Source organism: Lissotriton vulgaris, chromosome 9, assembly GCF_964263255.1.
Source record: "Lissotriton vulgaris chromosome 9, aLisVul1.2, whole genome shotgun sequence".
Taxonomy (NCBI): domain Eukaryota; kingdom Metazoa; phylum Chordata; class Amphibia; order Caudata; family Salamandridae; genus Lissotriton; species Lissotriton vulgaris.
This window is the reverse complement of record NC_141697.1, coordinates 814,211,012-814,235,616: the sequence shown is the minus strand read 5'-3', so window position 1 is coordinate 814,235,616 and position 24,605 is coordinate 814,211,012. Positions and strand designations below refer to the sequence as shown.

General features: G+C 47.0%; 1 protein-coding gene across 2 annotated transcripts in view; it reads left to right on the top strand.

The window, feature by feature from the left end:
• The window catches only part of PC (pyruvate carboxylase), a 2,223,386-nt gene that overhangs the window by 913,739 nt on the left and 1,285,042 nt on the right, over positions 1-24,605 (top strand). For both annotated transcript variants that reach the window (XM_086938550.1, XM_086938549.1), the window contains one exon: positions 19,191-19,309. In XM_086938550.1, the coding sequence (XP_086794676.1) occupies positions 19,191-19,309 (119 nt within the window). The remainder of the gene's footprint in view (positions 1-19,190; positions 19,310-24,605) is intronic.

Below are 24,605 nucleotides of genomic sequence, written 5' to 3'. Positions count from 1 at the left end.
TAACTCTCAAAAAATATTTCCGAGCAACGCAACTGAATATTTTTTAAAATTGAACAATTTGCATTATTTGAAAGTAAAAAACATATAACATATTGATGTATTTATTATAAAAACCTCCTTTTTATTTTGTTTTGATTCATATATATATATATATGTATATATATCTTCATCTCTTTTGTCAAAACATTCTTTTTGTCATGTGATAAATAGTTAAAACCATCAATACAAGAAAAACAAACAGTCGTGTATCCGTGAGAAACAGTTCAATTGACTTTCCTACATATTCTGATAATGTATTTCATTATACAGTATGGATTAGTGGGGAGATCCAATATGACTATAGATAGTGGGAAGGCTGGCGGTAGATGGGAACTACTCGGGTTTCGGCTGGAGTTCCTTCATCAAGGGACCGTCTCAACTTTCACTATTACTGTATCTGAAGAAGGCCACTAGAAATATAGCCACTAGTGTAGATCTGGATCTTTTAAGGGAGTAACCTGTATTTGGGTTTGGCGCAGTCTTCAATAAGACAAGATTTTTCCAGGTACTGTCCAGTGGTGTCAGGTTACTTGTGTAAATGCCAAGTATTTAGGGTCCTGAAAGCCTGACACGTGCAGCAGTTTACATTTGAAATATTTGGAAATTGGCAAACAATATACATTTTGCCTTTTTTACCATTTCTATAAAGAACCTAGGAAGCAGTCTCTCTTGCCTGTGTTACAACAGCTTAATTTCAGACACCATAGGTTAGCATTTCTGTTTTTACAACATTCTACAGAGTTAATATGTATACTCCGTTAACTATATTCATCAGTATATTAGAAGGAGATTATTGACATGAATCCTATAGAATATAACCTGTCTGGAATCTGTTATGACGTTCTGTTTTTTTTCTTCATTTAATTTTTCATAAATTATGGATTTTGTTTAGGTTTTATGACTATCAATCAAATATTGGTGTTACGTTTTGTGTAATATGTCGGGTTTCCTTTTTTATGAAATATATTTATAAATGTTAACAATGGATTTTATGAACATGATATCAATGCATTGTTTTATAGGTCTGTCTCTTTTATGGCATATCCGCATACCATCCGACTAAAGATTATTTCATTGAGTCATTGAGGAATGGCAATACATATCCGAAATATTTTGAATAAGGTTTTATTGAGGACTTTAAGACTTTAAATATTTTAATAATAGTTATGTATATCTTCTGAAATTCAGAAGATCTTATTCCCTAGTTATTTTAATTACACCTAATGCGTTTAGTTGTTTGTTCGGTCTTATTCCCGAGCTTGTGTGAATCATAAACACAGTATTTGGTCATTTGAAACTCAAAACAAATACTTTGGAGAAAAACCAGTTGCAATATTCCGAACTCCACACTGTGTTCGGAGAGCACACGTTTGAATTCGCAACATTGAAAACTTCTATTAAGTTGTTACAGGTAAGCAACTTTTTTCCTTCCTGCACATATTGAGATCACTGCCCAGCCTGCAGTCTTGCCATTTAAACACCCAGGCAATGTGTCAGTCAGAGTGTGCACGCGGTCTTTACTCAGAGTCTATCCTTTCTCTGTCACTGCTCTAGTTAGAGGGCTGCTGCTTGTGATCCACAGAGCGGTCCCTCATATAGTCATTTGCAGTCAGGACCTCAGTAGAACTTATTCCAAGCCTGATTAAAGCTGGATTTAAATGGGCCTCAAAAGGCTTTATCATCTAGGATGCACTTATAGAGTCAACAGAAGTCTTAAGGTTTCACTCTTCATAGTACAAGCTGCAGTGGTCCAGTAGCATTCGTCAAGGAAGGCGCTTTTAAAGGAGTATGGGATACATTTTGAATTTAAGCAGACTATTGTTCCAAATTCTAAAATCTTACCCATTCACCCAAACCCACAAGCATCTCCCAGGACCTTGTTCCTGCTTGCAGATGTGCCAAAAAACACTGGCCTTCAATTGCTCCTGGTTCACTTCATAGAATAAAGTCTTTTGGGGGCAGTCTGAAGTGCCAACGGTGGCCTGAAAATGACGGTAGCTTGGTTTCAAACCTTATAACCTATATTTCCACACTACACACAACACTGACCATGAAATGTGTTCTTGTTTGTGGCTATAGCCCACCAGGTAGTATTTACAATTCTGTTGTGAAAAGTTTTATCTTAATTTATGCTAAGAAAGCAATATCTGATGGATACTTAAAACCACAGATCCTTCACCTGTAGAAAATGCCCAGGTGCCAGATTGGATCTGGAATATTTTTGCAAAACCCCTGCTTGTCAGTAAGTGGCACTGTACGGCCCTGTGTCAACTCTGTTCTGCGCTGGAAGTGATGGCAGTAGCCACAATTATACACCACCCAAGTTTGCTGACATCAGTTCATTTCTTTCTGTGCCTTTATATGCAGATCTGAGGCTAGCTTATATTTTTCTAATCAATTGACAAGCTTTTAATTCAAATTCTCTTCCAGTATGCAAGTGAATATGTCCCCTCTTAAAACCACAGAATTTTTGTAGAGACTGTCGCAAATATGTCTTTGACAGATCCTCATGAGGTCTGCCTCTGGTGTCTGGGGTTGGGCCACGACTCCAGGTCATAAGAGGAGTGTGCCCTGATGAACCTGAAGGCAACTTGGGACTGCAGGGCCAAGCTGTGAGTTACTGAACATTGGCAGAAGTTTCATATGGCTTGCTTAAAGTCAAGGACACAGACCCGTTCCTTCACTTAGGCCTGGTCCCATGACTGGTCGTTGTCACAGTCCAAGTCTTTGTGCAAGTCCAAATCTAGGAAGAAGCACAAAATCCAAGACTTTCTTGTCCCCGCCTAGCTGCACTGTCTGAGAAGTCCCCCCCGCCCCACACTTCGCATAATGTAAATACACTTGTAATGCTACATGTATGCAATGGTTTTTATTAATCATGTATAATAAACTAAATCTTAAACACCTCACGTGTGCATGAAGGTGATGGCGGTGATCACAGCGTGTCTTTGGAGGTTGGGAGTACTGTCTTCCTCTTCGTTGATGGCTGGGAGTTGAATGTGGGCTTGCCAAAGTCAGTCATAGACCACCTCTAAATGACAGCAAATCTACTTACATCACTGAAGTTCACTATCAGTGTGCCCAAGTCGCTTCTGACTCCTTCTCAGAAGTTTCCTGTCGGAGCCATCCTGGTTGCAGTTCTCTTTTGGGCCTTTCTTCTGGAACAGCTAGTCCAGAACAAGTCTGCTATGATACCCATGTTTTAGCCTCAGTCCTGGATCTCTGTGAGGACGGCTGTGAGGCTTCTTGGCCTGCAGAACTCCAGCATCCTACTCCTTGGCAATGCCAGTCGGCTCTGCAGTGGAATCTGAAGTCTCATTCAGCCCAGCCCTGAGGGAATATGTCAGATTCCATCCAGGTTTCAGAGTAGACTGCAAAAGATCTGCAATGATGGCAGCTTGACTGCAGTTGGACCAACCCGCACACCCCTCTCCCACCCAGAGTTGATGGTGGTGACAGACGCATCAGTCCTGGAGTGAGTAGTTTGTCTGGGAGATGTGGAGAATAAAATGACTGGTCGCTTGTGAAGACCTGCCGCCACATCAACTTGGAGTTTCAGGCCAGTCGCTTGATGTTGAAAGCCTTCCTGCTGTCTGTCAACAGGCAGCTGGTTCAGGTCTTCATGGACACCACCACTGCTTGTGGTACTGTAGAAGCAAGCTGCGGTGAGGTCCTGGGCTCTGTGCCCGGAAGCCCTTTGCCTCTGGACATGGATAAATTGTCAGGACATTTAATTCACCTGATCTTTCACCACTTGCCAGGATCTTTAAACGCCAGCCGGACAAACTCATTCAGTGACACCTAGCAGATCATGTATGACAGTTACACCCAGAGATGGCACTGGTCGACTTCCAACAATTGGGAGAACTCTGGCTTGATCTGTTTGTCACTGCCCAGAATGTGCAAAGTCACAGCTTTTACATGTTGGAGTTCCCAAGAAGGCCCTTTCTCGACATGTAAAGTGGAGCACAGGACTCCTGTATGACTTCCTGTTGCGGCCTCTTCTGCCCAATGTTTTTAAAGATGAGGAACGGATGGGCCCAGGTCATCATGGAGACTCCAGATAAGAAGAGTATGGTACTTGGAACTTATGGGAATGAGCATCTGTCCTCTGATCAGCCTGCCAATTCAGGAGGATCTCCTGTTGCAGTAGTAGAGAAGAGGCCTGTGCTTGGAACTTGGTAATCTACACTTCCATGTGAGAAAACTGAGCAGCACCAGTTAAATTCCATTTGTTCTCCCTCCCAAGGAAGTGGATGTCATCCTAGTAGCCAGGCTTCCATCTACAAAATCGGTTTATGCCGGCTGATGTGACAAATTTGTGCCTTGGGTGGTACCCGTAACTAGCCAAATTGAGTATGGCACTATTAAAGGTATTAACAAAACCAACCATCCTACTTCAACTCGCCTGTTGTCACATGCTTTCTTATGTTTAAATCGTTTTAATTGAAAGTATTATAATCAAACAGTGCCATTGGTAAAGGAGCAGGATTAGCAGTAAGACATTGCATGGCATTTAACAAAATTTTGAAAATACATTTCAATAAGAGTCCCAGCACCCTCCTTCCCATCCTCCCCCCTGACAGATGAATTAGAAACTCAAACGAAAGGGAAAGGAAAAGAAGAAAATTCTCCTGGGTCCTTTTCTAATATGTGTCGCCACTTCCTCCCCTCCAATCTTTTACACCAGCCCGCCTAACCTGGAAGCTCAGCTAGCAGTTTGCGGCTTCTCCACCTCCATGTCCGAAGCGGTGAGGGTGGGGTCCTGTGTAGTTTCTAAGAGCTGCAGTAAGCACAGGTACTTAGGGCAAGTTAGTTCCCTCATTTCCGTACTGAGTATAGATAAGAATGGGCGCCAATAGTCTGCAAACGAGGCTCCGTCAGCCTGTAGTGTAAGCGTAATGTGCTCCATGCCTAGCACGGTCCATAATCTACCCAGCCAGCCTTGGTGTGTTGGAATCCTATCTGTGCCCCAGTGGGACAGTATATTCTGAAGTGCCGCTCCCAGGGCCAGTTCCATTTGCCGGTCTCTACGAGATTTGAGAGTGAAAGTGAGCTTGTTGGGTAGGCCTAAAACAATGTATGTTGGGAAGTGTGGAATTTGCATATCAAAATGGTTATGAAGGTCAGATCAAACTTGGTCCCAGTATGCGGAAAGACTTGGACATTCCCACAATAAGTGAGTGAGTGCCCTCCGCTCCACATAGTCTCCAGCAATGTGAAGGGCTGCTGGGGTTGTATCTGTGCCTTCTAGGTGGAGTAAGATACCAATAGGTAGCTATTTTAGTCGCAGTCTCAATGCACAAAACGTTCCGTGCTGTGTGGCACCCTCAATAACAAATTTCCCCCCATTCTTTTTGCGAGAGTGTTGACCCAGTTCAGATTCCCACCTTCGTTGCCCTGGTGTAAGAGGCCTTCTGTTCTGTTGGCCGCAGCTTATGAAAGAGTTAAGTGATGAGGTGAGTATTTGTTGTCTTTGTGTGAAGTCACTTCTTATATGGTGTAAGCCATTTCTGGGTCCCTGGACGCACTAGAGGGCGCAGCACCAAGTGTCTCACTTGTAGAACACAATATCTTTCAGACTCGGGCAAACAAATGTGTATTGGAGGTCCTCAAATGTCAGGGGGCCCTCTGCATCAAACAAATGTCCAATGGATTGACAACCATGGGCCTCCCTGTGACTTAACTCCTTGTGATTTAGTTGGGGGAAAAATTTCTCGTTTCCAACTATGGGAGTTAGAGGTGACGGTAGTGAGGTTAGCTCATGCTTGGCCGCTGTGGAATCCCATGTTTTCAGAGTCATGCAGATGATTGGTGAGTTATATATGCCTTCTGGATGCTGCCTTTTATGTAAAAAGGGGACCGCCCACAAGGCCTGTCCCACGAGAGCCCGCTCCATGAAGAGCCAATGTTTCTCTGACTCACTGCGCAATCACTCCAACAAAATGTGCAGTTGTATGGCCTGGAAGTAGCAAGTCCGATTCGGGACCCTCAGTCCCCCCTATCTAGGTGGTCTATAGCTCAGTTCCCTACTCATGCAAGACTTCTTATTGGCCCATACGAACAAACAGATCTCGTTCTGCAGCTGTTTAAGAACTCCAGGGGGAGGCTCTAGGGGGAGGGTTTGAAAAATGTATAGGATTTTAGGCAACATGTTCATTTTGATCGCTGCCACTCTTCCCGACCAGGAAAAGCCGAAGGGTCCCCATCTGCCCAGCTCTCCACGCACCTGGGACAGGAACTGTTTGTAGTTCAGGGCTGATGTGTTGTGAGTATAGTTCGTGAGTTGGATCCTGAGATATGAGATGAATCCCGCGTCCCATTGGAGCGGAATTGAACTTGCCAAGGTCTCTATGGTGGACGGTCTGAGTGAAAACCCCATGGCCTGAGAGTTCGCCAATTTAACTTTGAAACCGGAGGCTATTGCAAATATCTCCAGCTCTTCAAAGAAAGCAGGAGCAGAGACCTGTGCTTCTTCCAATGTGGCAACCATGTTGTCGCTGTACAAGCCGATGGCGTGAGAATCCCCCCCCCCCCCCCCCCCCCCCCCCCCCTCCGAACCACACACAGGATCCGCTTGTCCTCCCGCACTCTGTCTCTGTGACTTCGACTCCATATAAATTGCGAAAAGCAACGGGGAGAGTGGGCACCCCTGCCTCGTGCCCCGCGAGATCTGAAAGGGTTCAGCGGAGCGCCCTTTGACTCGCACCGTAGCCGTTGGCTGACTGTAGCCACTGAACGCCCATCTAGAGAAGCGATCGCCTAGCCCAAACCGCGCCAGAGTAATCTTCAGGTATCCCCAATCCACCCGGTCAAAAGCCTTTTCGGCGTTGATCGATATCCTGACCGGTTCTGTGTTTTGCCACTGTGCTTTATCAAGGAGATGAAGTAACCTTCTCATGTTGTTGCTACACTGTCTGGTGGCTACAAAGCCAGACTGGTCAGAGTCTATCAACCCTGGCAGCATCGGGCCCAGGCGTGCTGCAAATATGCCTGTGAAGAGTTTCAAATCAACGTTCAGTAGGGATATTGGTGTATAGGTGGCACAGAACCTAGCATCTTTACCCGGTGTTGGAATTACTACAATCGAAGCTCCGAGCATTGAGGGTGGTATGTCCCCTGAGTCTCCTATCAAGTTAAATAATCTAGTGAGGATAGGGGCAATGATGTGCAGAAGGTCTTGTAAAAGATGTTAGGGAAGCCTTATGGGCTGGAGATTTGTGTGATATAAGGCGAGCTAAGGCGAGATAACTTATTCTATTCAAATAGGGTCATCTAGACTAGCTGGTTTGTCCGGGGTGAGTTTTAGGAGATTAGCTCCTTGCAAATAAAAAAATTAATCTTGCTCTGTTAATTGTTGTGCGGTGTACAGTGTAGAATAGAAATCCCTAAATGCCCGAGTAATGGCTATGTCGTCGGTGCATTAATTAACAGCCTCATCACACACTGCATGGACTGCGGTTAGCTGGAGTTGTGCCCGGAGTTTGTTGGCTAAGAGGTGCCCGCACCGGTTGCCCTCCACATAGTGGGAGTGACTCAATCTCAGTGCAGAATATTCTGCTCTGTCTAGGTCAATACCCGCGAGCTGTCGGTGGGCTGCCTCCAGCTGTCGCCACACTCATGAGGTCCCGGTCTGCTTGTGGATGCGTTCTAGTTCTGGTATTTGACTGGTGAGGTCCCTCCATCTTTCCTTCCTAATTCTGTTATCGGCCACGGAGATGGCTATGAATTCCCCCGTGTATATTTTAAGTGTTTCCCATAGTGTGATAATTGAAGTGTCAGGGGTGTCGATGAAAACGAGGAATTCCTTTATGATGCTGTCCAGGCGTTTTAGCACATCTGTGCGGTGCAACAGGGTATCACGCAGCTGCCAGGTGAATGATGGTCTTTCGGGTGGGAGGGAAGCGTGCGAGTCAGCGCTGCGTGGTCTGAGTGGGAGCGCGTCTCGATGTCTAAGGTTCGTGTGTGAGCGAGTAAAGAGCGGGAGCCAATAAAATAATCTATCCTAGCATACGTTTTATGTGCATGTGAATAAAGCGGGTAGTCTTGGTCCTTTGAATGCATGGAGCGCCACATATCTACCAAACGCAGGTCTTGCAACCACTCCCGCCCCACTCGTGTAAGGGCCCCCGTTGCACGATGACATTGTGCAGAGCGATCTAGTTTGGTGTCGAGCACTAAGTTAATGTCGCCACCTTTAAGAGTACCCGGTCAGGGGAGAAAGCAAGGTCCATCACCGCCCTCTTCATGAATGCCTCCTGTCCCTCATTGGGCACGTATATAGATCCAATTGTATAATCGTGTGTGTTAATGGTGATTGTGAGAGCTAGTAGCCTTCCTTTAATTTCTGCCTGCTTTGTCCCAACTTTGCCCCTAAATGAGCTCCAAAAAAGAATAGTCATGCCTGCCATTTTAGTAGTACGCTAAGAGAAATATTGCTAAGGGAAAGCTCACGATCTAAGTCTGTGTGTGTGTGTCTTTGGCCAGGTTTTTTGCAGTAAGCACATTTGTGCTGTTGAGTGCTCGAAGTAGGAGAGGACCAGCCGTTCAGACCCTTCACATTTAAGGTGAGGATTTTAAGCTCATCTAGCACACCCATGGGGTCCCTGGAGGTCCTGCATAGTGAACTGGCGGTCCCCTATGTGTTCCTGTCTACCGCTCCCTGGTCTATACCATGTACTTACATCGCAGGCGACCACTGCCTTTAATAGGCCAGAAGAGGTACACTACCAAGGAGAAAAAGCAATTTAAACTAAAAGAAAGTGAAGAAAAACCAACAAGAGAATTCCTACAACAAAGTCCCAGAGGACTAAAGTCCAACATCTTGGGAAGTGTCAATCAATCAGGCGTTGGTTGAGCGTGACTACTCGCCCATAAGAGTCTCAAGGCGCTGGGGGTGAGGGCGTTGAAGGTTCCAGTCCATCAGGGTGGTGGGGGGGGGTCTGTCGAAGAGCCAGGTTTTGAGGTTTCTTGCGAAGATGGGGAGCGATGTCTGTCTGAGGTGGAGCGGAAGGGAGTTCCAGGCTCTGGCCACGAGGAAGGAGAAGGAGCGTCCTCCCGATCTGGTCTTTCTGGTGCGGGGGACCATGACGTAGGAAAGCTGGGCTGATCGTAGGGTCCTTTGGGGTGCGTGGAATTTGAGTTGGCTGTTCAGGTATGCTAGTCCGGTGTTGAGGTGGGCCTTGTGTGCGCTGGTGAGCATCTTGAAGGTGACTCTAGCCTCAATGGGGAACCAGTGGAGTGTGCGCAGGTGCTGGGAGATGTGGCAGTGTCTTGGCAGGTTGAGGACCAGTCTTTCGGCGGCGTTCCGGATGTTCTGTAGCTTGCGGTGAGGTTTTTGTTTATTCCGGCGTATAGTGCATTGCTGTAGTCGAGTCTGCTGGTGACCTAGGCGTGAGTGATGGTCTTTCTGTGTTTGAGGGGGATCTATTTAAAGGTCTTACGTAGGAGGTGGAGGGTATGGAAGCAGGACGACGAGACTGACTTGATCTGGCGGTCCATTTTGAGCTTGGAGTCCAGGATGATTCCGAGGTTCCGTGCGTGGTCCGTGGGGGTAGGCAGGCTTCCGAAGGTGTGGGGCCACCAGGTATCGTTCCAGGCGTCTGGGTATGGGCCCATGATGAGTACGTCTGTTTTGTTGGTGTTTAGTTGTAGGCAGCTGTTTTTCATCCATTTGCCGACAGCTCCCATACCTTCTCGAAAGTTGTGCCTGGCGGTGTTGGGTTCGTTAGATAGTCAGAGGATGAGTTGGGTGGCGTCTGCGTATGACACAATGTTGTGTCCGTAGGTTCTGACGATGGGGGGGGGGGGCGGAGCCTTGTAGACGTTGAAGAGCGTAGGGCTGAGGCAGGCCCCCATGGGAACTCTGCAGGTGGTTGGTGTAGGGGTCAGAGAGGAATAGGGGGAGTCTGACCTGCTGAATTCTGCCAGAGAGGAAGGAGCGGATCCAGTCGAGGGCCTTGTCCTGGATCCCTGTGTCGTGGAGTCTGCGTATTAGGGTGCGGTGAGAGACTGTGTCAAAAGCCGCTGAGAGATCGAGTAGGATGAGGGCTACTGTTTCTCCTTTGTCCAGTAGGGTGCGGATGTCGTCTGTTGCGTTGACGAGGGCGGTTTCCATACTGTGTTTTTTTCTGAAGCCTGATTCGGAGGAGTCGAGGATGTTGTGCTCTTAGATGAATGTGGCGAGTTGGCTGTTGATGGCTTTCTCAATGACTTTCGTTGGGAATGGGAGCAGGGAGATGGGTCTGTAGTTTTTGAGGTCAGTGGGGTCCGCCGAGGGTTTCTTCAGGAGGGGGTTGACCTCGGCGTGTTTCCAGTCGTTTGGGAACGAGGTGGTCGCCAGGGAGCGTTTGATGGTGTCGCGGAGCATGGGTGCGATGGTTTCGGCGGCTCTGTTGCAGATGTGTTGGGGGCAGGGGTCCGTGGGTGCCCCGGAATGTACTGACTTCATTGTCTTCAGTGTGTCTTCAGTGATGAAGGCTGTCCAGTTGTCAATCGCTGGCTTCAGGGTGTCGATGGGTGGTAAGTGTTCAGTGTGTTTGTTGTCTTCGTCAAAGTTGTCTTTGGTGCTCTTAATTTTGTGGTGGAAAAAAGTGCAAAGTTTGTCGCAGATGTCTTGTGAGGGAGGGATGCCAGTAGACTCGCTGGTGGGTTGGGCGAACTCCTTGATGATGTTGAAGAGTTCTTTGCTGTTGTACCCGTGTGTGGAGATTCTGTTTTCAATTGCTTTTTTCCTTGTTTTTCTGATGAGTTGGTGGTGGGCGTTGGTGGCAGCTCTGAAGTTGTGGTGGGCTTCTGTGGATTTGGTGTTCCTCCAGGACTTTTCCAGGCGGCGGCAAGTGCGCCTGGACTCTAGAAGTTTGGTGGAATGTGATGTTGGGGTTGACGAGGTGAAAGTTGAGGTCTCCCAGCAGGGTGTAGTTGTTGGATGCAATTGCATGTGGGGAGATGATGTCCGTGATGGAGTTGGCGAATGGTCCGCGGGGTCCTAGGGGTCAGTAGATGAGGGTTCCCCGGAGGGTGGTGGTAGGGCTGGCCAGTATCTTGAAGTAAAGGTGTTCCATCAGGTCTGTGGGCTCTTCAGGAGTGTGCTCAGGTGGAGGCTCGATTTGTGGACGATGGTGATTCCTCCTCCCGGGCGGGGCGGTTCTTCCTGGAGATCTTGTATCTGTGGGGAATGGCGATGGTGATGTCCGGCCCGGAGGTGGTGTTTGTCCAGGTTTCTGTGAAGAATGCTTCGTCCGGGGTGGTGCTGTCGAGGAGGTCCCAGATTTCAGTGGCGTGTTTGTGGAGGGTTCGGATGTTGAGGAGGATGCATTGCAGGGTCTTCAGTTCGTTGTGTTCTTGTGGGCGGGTTGTGCTGGGTCCGTGTTCTTGGCGGTGCTGTTGGTGTGCCAACAGCGGTGACAGCTGAAGGGTCCGTGGGTGTCAGCCGGTGACACTAGCTTGCAGTTGTTGTTGCTGCCTGGGTTGAGTTCGTGGAGTGCCGCTGGATTGTAGCATTGGTGGTGCGGCCGTCCAGGGTTCCTGGCTCTGGTCGCAGTCGGGTCGCGGACGGGGGCAGACTGGCTTGCCTTTGGCCCGCCAGTGGTGATCCTGTTGCGCGCGGCCGCCATTAAGTAGGGTTGGGGAGGGCTGGATAGCTGGGAGGCGGGAGCGGGGAGGGGAACTGGAATGGGCCAGTAGGTCAGGAGGGAGGGGCCAGGGGGCCAGCAGAGGTTGGGGAAAAATGGGCGGAAAAGGGTCAGAGAAAAAGAGTAAAGAGTGGAATAGGGCAGAAAAAGTGCAAGAAAAGTGGAGGAAAGACACAGAAGGAGAGAAGGGGGAGATTGAAATGTGTGTAATCCGAGGTCTATGCCCTGGCTCGAGACAGGGAAAGGGGATCTGGAAGGGGTACCCGTGGCCAGTGTCTCTACACCCCTGACCGGACCAACCCGGCCTTCTGTGTAGGATTTAAGCAAAGGTGGCTGCACAGTGTCCGCTTGTTGCTTCCAGTTACTCCAAATGGTCATGGTCTGATGGCTCCCCTGTGAGGGACGCAAGGACTGCTTGGCGCTCCTTATACATGGTGGCTGAGTCTGGGTTCAGTGAGCCTGTCGGAGGTTTGATCCGGGTCCACCCATGGCCGCTTCTCCTATTTCTGTTTGGTTTGCTTGGTGGTGACTCCTCTTTGGCGGGGTCCACAATGATCAGGAGCCTGCAGGCCGCAGCAACCGATCGTATTTGATGAAGTTCGCCATTGAGGGGGAAAATCAATCTAAATGGATGACCCCATGAGTACTACATGCCAATGGATCTTAAGTGTGCAGTGATGGGTCGGAATGCTTTTCTTTTCAGTAGGGTCGAGGCAGCGAAGTCCTGATATAGAGTAGGTCTCTGATCTCTATATTTGAAGGTGGGGGCGCCTCTGGCTGCTCGAAGTATCCCCTCTTTCAATTGATACTCATGGACCCAGGTTAAGATTTCGGCTGAAGGGCCAGAGTTGCTTCTTCAGGGTCCTACTCTATGCGTGTGGTCCAGCTTACTGGAGAACACTTCCGTTTCACCAAGCAGCGTGCTGAACATGTCCACCACCATGGCCTCGATGTTTGTGTCCTCCAGTCCTATTGCGATGCCTTGAATACGGATGTTATTGCGACAAGACAGGTTTTCAAGTTCTTCCATGTGCGCTTGAAGATCCAGGTTTTGCTCCTGTAAGTGGATGACTTCCTGCTGCAGGTTCTCGAGCTCTTCTGTCTTGTTTGACTTGTGGACCTCCAGGGAGTTGACATTCTCTCCCAGAGAGTCTATTGCGTCGCACCTCTCATGTCTGCAGACTGCTCTCCCTACATTGTGGTGAGGTCTTCCGTCAAGGAGGAGAAAAGGGACTCCAAAAAAGGAACGACTGACTGGTCCTTCCGCATCTCCTCCCCCTTCCATCTCTGCTGATGACCCCTGGATGGGTGGGTTCTCGGATTGGGGCGTTTTTAAAAGCATGTCCTTGACCGAACTGTCTTTCTTTGGTCTGCTGCCTGCCAAGACTGGGGACACCCTGGGGCTGTGTCACGCCTCCCTTTGTCTACTATAATCGCAGGTCGTGGAGCTCTCCCAGCGAGCTATGGACTAGACCTTTGTATCTCGGTCTCTTGTGTCCAGCCAGAAAGGAGGGGGGGAGCCCCTGCGCCTTCCCGATTAGTCCTCTATTTTCGGAGGTCCGCTGTGTGCTAGGCCGCTATCCCTCTCCCTCCACCGCTCCAATCTTCAGGTCTTGTGTCCTGGTGCGTGGTTCGGCGGGGCCCTGGATATCATGGTCGGGGCTCAGCCCCACAGAGCGTTCCTAATGGGACTGATGGTCCCCCCGCTGGCAAGCAAATCAGCCTCTGCACTGCTGTTTCAAGGGCATATCCTCTGTGGCTCCGGCCTCTCTGGTGTTACTATCAATGACCCGTTGCATTCAGACTCACGCTGCGCTTATTTGGACCTTGTTCCCATAGGCCTCCGCACGCTGTTGGCAGCGATCTGCGTCTTTGTAGCGTTGTGTACTCCCTATGGCCGTATTTCGATCTGTTCTCTGTTGAGTTTGATGGGGTCCTCGCCTACTCATGGCTGGAGGTCCGGTACAAAGCAGGAGCTGGCCTTCCTAAAGGCTCCGCTGGACTCTCCGCCGGTGGGCACAATCTGGAGGGGGCGGGCAGGTGGTTTTGGTATGAGCGGGCAAGTGGGGCACGCCTGGGGAACCACAAACCGCACCTGGTCGGACTTGACAGTCTCCGCAGCACCCGGGCCCACACTGCGGCAGCCAGCTGCGACTACCGCACTTGGCGCTCTTATTTACCTTGGCTCTCCGCGATTCCTCTCACCACAATCCTCCGCCCGCTCCAAATGGAATGGAGAGCAGCAGGCGGTAAGCAATACACGGGGCTCAGTCCGCACCACCAACCTTTCTTGTTGCGGGCCCGAATCCTTGTGCTGTGTGCTTCTGCAGGAGGGTGCGGAGCACAGCGACCGCGTCAGTTGTCTCTGGGCTGAATTGGAGATGCTTCCTAGTACAAGCCGCAGCCGCCGGGTCTCCTCTCTTTGGCCCAGTCGCTGTCGCCTCCGCCACTCGCCACGACCCCCCCCCCCCACCCCCCCAAGGGTCCTTTATGGCACCTTCATTCACTGGAAGGGGGAGAATCCACCCCGAGGTGTTATCTTTCCGTGTTTAGGGTCGCCCGAATCCTCGCCTGGCCGTCTTGGTCGCTTCACAGACTTCTTCCTAGGGCAGCAGGAGACCTTCAAGCGCGGCCCGCTCCTGCGTGCTCCCTCTCAGTGCGCTCCAGGTGCTGCGCTGGCTTTGGGATTGCTTGTCCGGGGGGCACCTCTGCTCGGCCCAGGTTCCCCCGGGTGTGTGTATCTGTCGAGCCCCCTCTGAGCACTATATAATCTCTGAATTCGGCCCGGCGGAAGCAGAGGGACAGAAAAAAACCTCCTACCGCTCCTCCATCTTGCCCACTCCCCCGTCACATGCATTCTTAAAGGTTCGGTCCACATGTTTCCCCATAAACCTTTTGTGATGCAACAGTTGGACCTTAATTTGACTCTTACTTTCCTTATGAGTGCCCTTTTTTAGCCATTGTAAAGCCGTGCTAAATGTCTCCTCACTCTAAAGACTGTCTCTCTTTGTGATCACTTCAGCTTGTTGCGAGAGTGAGCTTCAAGCTCTTTCAGTTGAACACCTCTTCCTTAATGACAAACAGGAATTGAGGACTTTTTTTTTTTTTTTGTAAGCTGGGATACTAACAATGTCAGGGCGCTCCAAAATTCTATCAGGGGTAAGTAACTGAAATACTAATTGTGGTGCATCTAGAGGAGGGGCAAGTATCCAACACCCCTGATTTTCTGTACACACAGAAATGAACAGTCAGATATGCCTCTGAGCACTCAAATACAATAACATTACAATATAACCAAATCAGTACATATGTCTTCACATATTCCAGTAAACCACAACATTAGACAATTCCAACAGAGTAATGTCTCTTGATTCTCTCAGGATTTATTTTCAAAGTTCCATGTGATTTCCGAAATTTCACAGTTTCTTCAATACATCATTTCAGTAAGGTTGATACTTTTGTCAATACTGTTGCCGACACGTGTTTCGTCGTGTGTAAATTTCACACATTGACTTCCTCAGGGCTGAGATATTTTCCAATCCTCTCCAAATGTAATCTCCTTTCCGGTGTAATTATAACAAATGTCAACTCCAAAGTTAATAACTCTTAGGCTGGGGACACCTCGAATTCTAACGTTCAATCCTATTCCCCAGTCTCGCGTACTCCAAGTGTATAGCGTCAATCTTTAAATTATGTTCCAATTTTGGCTTGAGACCGTCCGTAAATATAGTCCGGTTATCTCCAGGTACTCAATTCATTACCCATATTACAGCGGCAAGTGTCATCGCTGTTTCTCGGCGTTCTGGAATTGAGGACTAGTGGCCATTCTGTCCCAGGGTGTGCCACCCTTTAATGTTGGACAATCCATCACATTTCTGATGTTCTATACCACGCCTCTCCCCTCAAAAGAAAAGGACACCATCAATTGGACCACAAAAGAGTGTTTAGCAGTTACATCAATCATTTGTCAGGTGGATGGTTAGCTCTGGGGCAAAGCAAGGCAAGGTGCAAAGGAGGACCTTATCCGGGTGAATTATCCGCTTGATCAAGACCTGTTACGCGATGGCTAAGAAACCGCTCCCTCAGGGATTAAGACTAGGCTATTACTATTGTGCTGACATCTGGAGTACCTGTTGTGGATATTTGTCAAGCTGCTTACATGGTCCACAGTGGACATTTTCACCAAGCACTACTGCCTTGACAGCCAGGTCTAAAGGGAAGGGCTTTTTTGCCAAAAGGTCGCGCAGTGCTTTTGGGTTTTAATCATTCCACAAGTCCACCATGGGCGAGGTACTGCTTTGGTATTAATTCTGCAGGTGAGGAATCTGCGGTTATAAGTATCCATCAGAAAAACAAGTTACTTATTCTTGGTAACTTTCTTGTGGCTCCTATATCTTACTGCAGATTGTTCCTCGCCTTCCTCCTCACAGTTCTATGGAATGGATTATTTTCCATCTAAAGAGGTTCCACTTCAGAGAACATCATTCTGAGATGAATAATTGACTTAAGGGCTCTGCGTCAAGCAGAGCAGACATTGTCCAGAAAGAAGATGTGAGTGTGGTTGGGTGGCGCTTATATGTGGCTCCAGCCTTCACTTCCTGGAAGCAGCAGAGTCTACAAAGCGCCGCACAACACCACCTACCAGTGCATAAGCGCTTCAGTGAAAAATCATCCAGATCCTGCCTGGCAGTTAGGGATTTTCTACAGGTGAGTAATCTGTGGTCAGATTGGGTAGCCACTAGAAAGAGTCACTGAAGGTCAATACCTTGTTCATTTATTCCATAGTCTCTGCTATAGGGACGAGGTTGAATAAGGGACAGTGGGTCAACACATGTAGCCATTGATCAGAGGGAGACCAGCCCTGGTGCTTTTCATTTATCTGGCCATCTGATTCTTTTAGGTGAATGGAGGCTAGAGTCGGGGTACCACGCGGGTGGATGGCGTCCCCCCACATATTTTACCATGTACTCAATAACTGGAGCAAATGGAGCCACACATTCACTCTTTGGCCTCTCTGGGGCGAGATCGGAGCTCATTCAGAAAGCTGCTCACGCGCTGGCTTCTCTGATGCAATCGCATCTAAGGGGTGAGCGAGGGGAAGCAATGAGGTTGATGGTGCATGTTGTGACGCCAGTGTCCCCCACTTATTTTTTAAGGACCTGTGCCCTGGGTGAATGACCAGTCTGGCTCTATAAGCGGACACTCCTAAAATAGTCTTTCCAACTGGACAGTAGTTGTGTGACGAGCAGGCTGGAGACTGATTTATTGGGTTCATTACAGCACCTGCCTCCTCCTGCCCTTCCCTGCCTCTTTCTCTCATTTCCCGTGAGTGAAACCTCGTTATGAAAATGAATATATGTATATTTTTTGTCGCTAGATATCTTTATTACTGCCGTGTCACAAGTGCAGGGGCGTAAATGCTTTCCTTGGAAGCGAAAACTCCCCTGTGACTGTAATTTATATCGCTGGGAAAACTCGGATTGTGGCAGGTGTCATTTGCATTGCCTGGGAAATGACTTCAGCTCCGTGCTGTGACGGGATTCGTTCCGCACACAAACCTGCTGGGATTTTCCCTCACTTTGCGATGTCTTCACTAGATGAATGTCGGCTGGAACGACGGCCTCTCATCCCAGGGCTCGAGCAGATCTCCGTCACTGCCTCTGACTGCAGATGCGGGCCCTGCTTATGCGTCTCTGGGAGATGGATGCGCGCGCTGGCCTGCTCCGCTTCCTGGAGTCATTTGTAATGTCGGCCTTTTATTTTCGTATTCCTTCCTGGATGCAAGATGATGATGATGCCAGAACGGATTGATGATCCTGCTTCAGCAGGTGTGTGTGGATTCTATGATACAGCAGGACCCACATACCTAATCTTAGACCATGTATTTTATTTGAATGTATCTAGCGCTATTTCCCATTGGAAGGCGTCGTGGCACTGTATGGTAGGGTAAAAGCCATATTGTTAACACTTACTCTTCTGGCCCTTAAATGTGGTTTTTTTAAGTTGCTGCAAGGCTCCAACACATGCATCAGGCATGCATGTGCGCACACACGCACCACCTGCGCACAAACCCTTCTTCTCTTGAGAGGTCATTGTTTAGTGTGGAGGCTGAAACGGGCATATTATGTCTGTCTAGAAGTTACATCTAGAGTGTTAAGAGTTCAGAAGGACTCAAAGCCGGGTATTGTGCCAATGATCCAGAGATAAAGCTAAAACCAGACCACATGCAACCATGTAAAAACCAAGCTCCATGAGTTTGCTGAATTTCACAAGCATCGTGCTGCGGTTTCCCACCAGGGAAATATTTTGTCATATTTTGGTCTAGAAACCGCTCTTATGAAACATTTATAACTTAAGAAAATATACAAACGTGTACATACTAGGGCTTTTTTTTATCCATCCCTTTTCATCCATTGGTCTGCTCAAATGTAAGTTTTCCTCCCCCTCGCCCACAGTATAAAGCATGGGGCAGTGCTTCGATAAGTTCAGCCAGTGACTCTCTTCACTGTAATTGGTGGCAATTTGCTTATGCGAATCTGCCTATGAAGTAGTTCTTGAGTACCGGGATCAGTGGCCAATCACTGCTTTGTTTCTGAGTTCAGTTCATGAATTATATTTATTTTATTTGTGAAGCTCCATTTTTTTTAGAGACGTATGGGTGCCACTTATTGACTGTGGCCTTTTTATATTAACTTTTAAGCTTTATACCTGTCCCATATGTTTGTAAAAATACATTTTAAACAAGGTTTTGCAATGCGATAGTTCTCGCATTTGCGAGAGTTTAAGCTATTGGCATTGTAAATGACAATGCCTATTATTTATGTGGTGTTTTTAAAACGGATAAATAAAAGGAATTGTCTTTTACAAATGCCAATAGCTCAAACTCTTGTAAGTACGAGACCTATTTCAGAAAAGCATGTCGTGCTTGCAGTAGTAGAAACTCGTAAAAGAAAATATTGCTTAAAGACTAAATATGACCTACCGTGTAAGAGAAGTAAAAGGGCCAGTCCTCATGACAGGTTACAGATAAGACAGTACTAAGGAGGTACTAACAAGACTGTTAACTAATCAAAAGCTAGTATTTACAAAAGACAATAACACAAGCCAATGATAAATATGGGCCGAGAGTGGGCGGGGCTTCAAGCCTATACTCGAATACAGCATGCCTCGCAGAGCAGCGTATGCCCTGCCCAGGCTTGACCTACATATGGCAGGTTTGCCAAGGCGGGACCTTTTTACATTAAAAGTGCTTGTTGTGAAGTGTTTTATCTTTTGGTAGTTCATTAATAGTTTAGGCAAGAGAGAACTAGTGTCCTATAGCAGCACAAAGTTGAGACTAATCCTGTGTTAAATGGAGGTACAAATGTGGAGAAGAGTCTGACTTTGCTCTAGTAAAAGAGTATGAATATTTATGACATTGATGAGAAACACATGGCAAGTGAGTTGTGTGTGCGTGCACACCGTAGCACTGAGATTTGTGGAGGGATCCTTCATCTGAACTTTGTTTTTCTTTTCCAGGTTGGCTATGAAAATGCTGGGACAGTGGAATTCCTAGTTGACAAGCAAGGAAAACATTACTTCATTGAAGTGAATTCTCGACTCCAAGTGGAACATACAGTGACGGAAGAGATAACAGAGTAAGTTCCTATACTTATGAATTCATTTTGGACTGTGCTTCCAGCATACGCTAAAAAGGGCAACCAATAATCATTCAAACACATCACAATCCAGAATTAATCTGATGTGACCAGTGGCGTAATACAAAATGATGGAGCCATTTACAGAATGTGAAGGACTCTAGATTTTCCCATATCTCACAGATATTCATTAACTTTACTTTAAATGGCAACCCCTGAAAGATTGGGGCGGACCCTTGAAGGGTTGGAGGCCTCCCCTGCACTGCAGAGGCTTCAGGAGTCCATGGTACGCCCCTGGATGTGATGCATATATGTAGACAACTAGTGCTCAGCCAGGCGGTAGCTTGCCTTCAAGCCCTGATCTATTGGAGAGAATGTGTTTTGATAAACACCCATTAGAACGGTTTGTTGACCCCCAGCTCTCTTAGGGGCATTAAGGGTTTGTTATTGAAGTTGGTTTACAGTGAAGACTTGCATATTCCACATCTCTACGATTTCATTTGTGTTCTACTTTTTTGCCATCTTTTACAACTTTTTGTCAACACTTTTTGAGCCATTGCTTCCAGTAGGCTAGGGGCATGCCCCCTCAAAAATCTACAGGTTGTAGAACTTGTGTGGGGAATGTTAAATGCAGATGTATGTGTCTGATCCTAATTTTGTCCGCTGTTGGTGGCTGACGTTGGACCACGACTCCAGGGCCTATGCTGACTTCCGGTTGATGCACCCGAGTGGGAGTAGTCTGCTGCTGGTTCACTGCTCCATCCTTGAAGAAGGAAAGCTGGCATGTTTGATTCACAGCTGGCTACTGGTGTGAGTTCTTCCACACCATACTAGAGCTGATGCCTGGCCAAAATGCAACTTAGGACTCTGCCATTGTTGGGAAAATGTAACCAATGTGGACTAGTCAAATCTGGTCCATTTCTCTTACCCCATGGTAAATGAGACGTCTTAGGGGACCTCAGATTTCACAAATGCAATTAGTCCTGAGGATGGTCTTGTGTATTTAACACAATAGAGACTGAAGCTTTGACACAATTCCACTACTCTTCTGTAATTTACTTACTATGAGAATTCATTCTATAGTTCATAGATATGTACTTCAGTTTGTTTTTTGAGATTGGAGTTGACATACATATGTATTGTGCCTAGAATCATCTCCTTCCTAGTTGCTCAGCCAGTATGAGTGTGATGACTGTGTGGAATGTTAGGGTGCTTGATGACAGAGAGAGTGGAATGTGAGTGTGCCTGGTTGTGTGTGGAGAATGACAGTTGATGAGAGTGGGCTGAGCAACAACCATCTAGCTCCTGGTGGGACTCTCCAACTGATTTACTAAGACTCCTATGGAACCTGTGATGATTTACTAATAAACCTCCTACTTGGATCATTTACCTGGCTACCTCTACATGTCTCACATTATCGTAACACCATTGACAAAGTAATGTATGTTGTTCTGTAATATACATAAAGTTTATGCAACAGTGTAATTTTTGTCCGCCTGTTTTACATTCATTTTGTTACCCCTGATTGATTTAATCTATCCAGTTCAGTTGATTTGTGAATTTGCTTTAATACGGTTAAACACTTGATTTTGGTCTTATGATTCGATTCAATGCATCATATGTCAAAGATGCCTAAATATCTGCACTAAGTAGGCTTTATTCTTTGAGTGACACCCTTGTTGGCCATTGACATTAGTTGATTGTTACCCCAGCTCACAAGGGCTTATTGGTTTGCCTTTCTTTGTAACATATGGATACAAAGAGAGCCCTGTCTTTTTACGTTGATCACACAAAAACGCTAGGTACACAATCAACTTTTCATTGGGTTTGCTGGAGCGAAAAATGGCAAGGCATACAGAAAGGGACCATCTCTTTATGGATTGTAATATCTATTAGGGTCTGCTAGGCACTAGCTAAGAAGCAGCCTCCTGAGGGTTTGTGGGCCCATACCACCAGGGCCAAGATTGCTACTGCTGTGTTGCTGTGGCAACAAATAGATGGAATGTTGAATGAGTCAAACATTCTCCTCCAGTCAAGAGATCTAGGGTTAAATCCATAGTGTTTTTTCTCGCCACACCATTCCTGTTTCGACCCAGCTATATGCAAATCAATCTTGACCCTGCTCCCCATGGGAACAGTCCAACCCGAACTGCATAGTCTGGTCCTCCCTGGACCGGAAACAAGCATCCTGGTTTCAGTTTTGGAGTATATCACCCCTCATCAGCCAGGCTATCTTTAATCCAGTGACACAGTAAGCAAAGGACCCATGTCTGGGCATACCCATCTCTCTGGTTACAAAGTGCTGAGGGCTCACATGATGAACGAATTGCTGAATGAATCAAAAATTCTCCCCGAGTCAAGAGATTGTTGTAATCTTCTATTTTCATTATAGAGTTTAGACTCCTGTGTTGCCATGTTCTACATTCTAGCTATGTGCTGATGTTCTCTTCCCTGGCAGTTGCTGTTGGACTGGACAAGGGGAGAGCCACACTTTTCTTACCTAGGATTTATTATTACAATAAATCTTCCTGCAACTCATACTTCATTTGTATTAGTATTCTTTAATACTACAACATTTTTGGCGACGAGGATGGGATGTATTCTTTAATACTACAACAGAGATCCAGGTTAAACCCATTGTTGTTTTGCTCACTACGCCACCCCAGTTTGGACCCTGCCACTGGATTGATGAAACTGAAGAATAATAATCGTTTAAACAAACCTCAAAATAATAAGGGTCGATTTAGCATCTAAAAATCTTTAAATGTGTTCAAACATTAGAAAATAGTACATAAGCTGAAAAGAAAAGGCAGGTTAATCTGGTCAGTCACGCAAGGATGGGACTAGGGAAAGGGGTGTAGGGAGATCTCTGTAAATTGGAGATCGGTATAGAGGCATTAGGAAGGGGAGGGGAATTAAGCCACACAAGGTAACTTCAAAATAGAGATATAAAATGAATAATGGTAATGAAGGAAAACAAACTTATCTCCTTGGAGCCGCATTTAAGAGGCAGCTTGTTGATGGCTCATGCCTTTTATGTGTTGCTATTGTTCTATTCTGGAACCTTTTAATATTGTGATGTATGCGGCTGCTTGGACTGCATTAAAGAAATAATACATTATGTCCACCTCCGTGTATGTAATGAAATCCAGATTTTCTAGTCATGGTAATATGAGAATCTCAATTAAAGCAAGCCTGGCTGATGAGGGTGTTATCAATATAATAACATAATTTTGTTTATGATGTGTAAGCTAAAGAGAGTATTTAGTTTAGGTGTTGCCCCAATCAGGTCATGTGTGGTCTTATGAAGGCTTTGTGTGATAAACAGTGCTATATTTCTAAAAAAAACAATTAGTGCAAGGGTCCAAGGTCATTTTTAGGATGCCATAGTGATTGGCACCACCCACTGCCCAAACCAGAGCTGACCAATGCCCGTCTGTGTCAGTGTTACCTACATCTTCAATCATTTGTGGTAAGGAAACCCAATTAAAGACGATTACTCCTGCTGGACAGCCCTGCATTAATAACTAATTGCAGTTAAAAGGGGGTCCTCACCCACAATGTCTTGTGGCATGGTTCCTCGTTGCAAATAGAACAGATGATGGGTGGAATGCTGAACAATCAAACATTCGTCCCAGTCACAGATCTGGAGAGCACAAGACCGAGGATGGATTTTAAGCAGATCTCTTGACTTGGAGTATTTGAAAAGTTTACTCCCTCCGCCATCTTTTTGTGTTTGCTATGTGCGCCCTAAGAGGCTATGGTTATGCCTGGACCTGTGTCTCTTGATCGCTGTGGATTCAAGCTAGCCTGGCTGATGAGGGGTGATACTCCGAAACTAGTCCCAGGTTGTTTGTTTCCTGTCCAGGGAGGACCTCACCTGGCAGTTCGGGCTGGACTGTTCCCATGAGGAGCAGGGTCAAGATGGATTTGCATATGACTGTGTCCAAACTGGAGTGGATGATGGATTAAACCTAAATCTTTTGACTGGGGATGAGTGTTTGAACGTGTCAGCACTCCCTCCATCATCTTGTTGTGCGTACTATAGTAGTAGAATGGATAGATGCCTGCATCCAACGATGATCTCTGCGTCTTTAAAGTTGGTCTTCATGTTGCGTCCTATGTTGCCTCCGTGGGTTATTCGTCCTTCAAGACCATAAATAGCCATAGACAAAATGATGGAAATCCAGTAATGACTCCAAAGTATTTAACGAATAAAGACATGCACCCACTCATGCAGATTTACATGGGTTGACACATTGCGGATTCGAAAAAGCAGAATAGAGCGACAAAAATCATGTATGCTTATTATAATCTTTCAATAAATATGAAACCTATTGGTGATCCACTGCAATTGAGCATGAAACCTATTTGTTTGTGGGAAAAAAGTTTACAATGCAATTTCAGCTTACAGTTTGACTTATTACCCCCAAAAGTACGATGTGCTTTAACCTGGTGGTGGTGACAGAAACTGAGGAGGCAATCATGGTGTGTGGGGGCCACCAAACATGAGTGTGGCACCAAGCACCACCAGCGCTAAAGCTGGCCCGGATTACTCTCAATACCCCATGACAATCACAACAGAAAAAGGGGCCTTGGACATGAAAAGAAGGTGATCAGGCTTTCTTTTCAGTTAGGAATTGCATTTTTGTTTTAGGGATCTGATAGACATCTAGCCACAGATTCCTTAACTTAGAATATCCCAAGGCGTCACTCGATCCGGAAAACTTTTTCCCCCAGCAGTACCTCTGCACGCCGGGGGGCTGCGTCGCCTGGCTCAGTCCTGACGTCCACAGAAGTGACGTCAGTGTAGCCATAATAGACCCTCTCTGCGTGCTGACGTCCGTTTTTCTTCTTTTCCCCGTCCCAACGCGGATCCGGAGTTAAGCGGTTCCTCTGGCCTGTTTTCAGGCCTTTGCATGTGCAACCGTGTGCCGAGGCCTGCGGGCTTCAAATCGTGTGTGTCTTGTTTGCGTCAGATGTCGGTGACCGATCCACACAACATCTGTATGTGGTGCTTTGGCTAGCATCACGACTCCACAGAGTGAAACGCCTTCCCGCAGCTGAAGCCGATGTCCCTGCTGGAACGGCGGATGAAACTGTTGTCTGCCTGGTTGTCCTAGTCGGAGTCTTCGCAGCGCCAGATTCCGTCCCCAGTGGGGGGCTTCAAAAGTCGAAGTTTTTCCTCCCACGCTGAGGTATCTGCTCGGGACAGATCCCGGAGTTGTTCCCTTGGACGTCGTTCGCCTGCCTCAGGTAGGCACCGGAAAAAGTCACGGAGGTAGTCGGCCTCGCA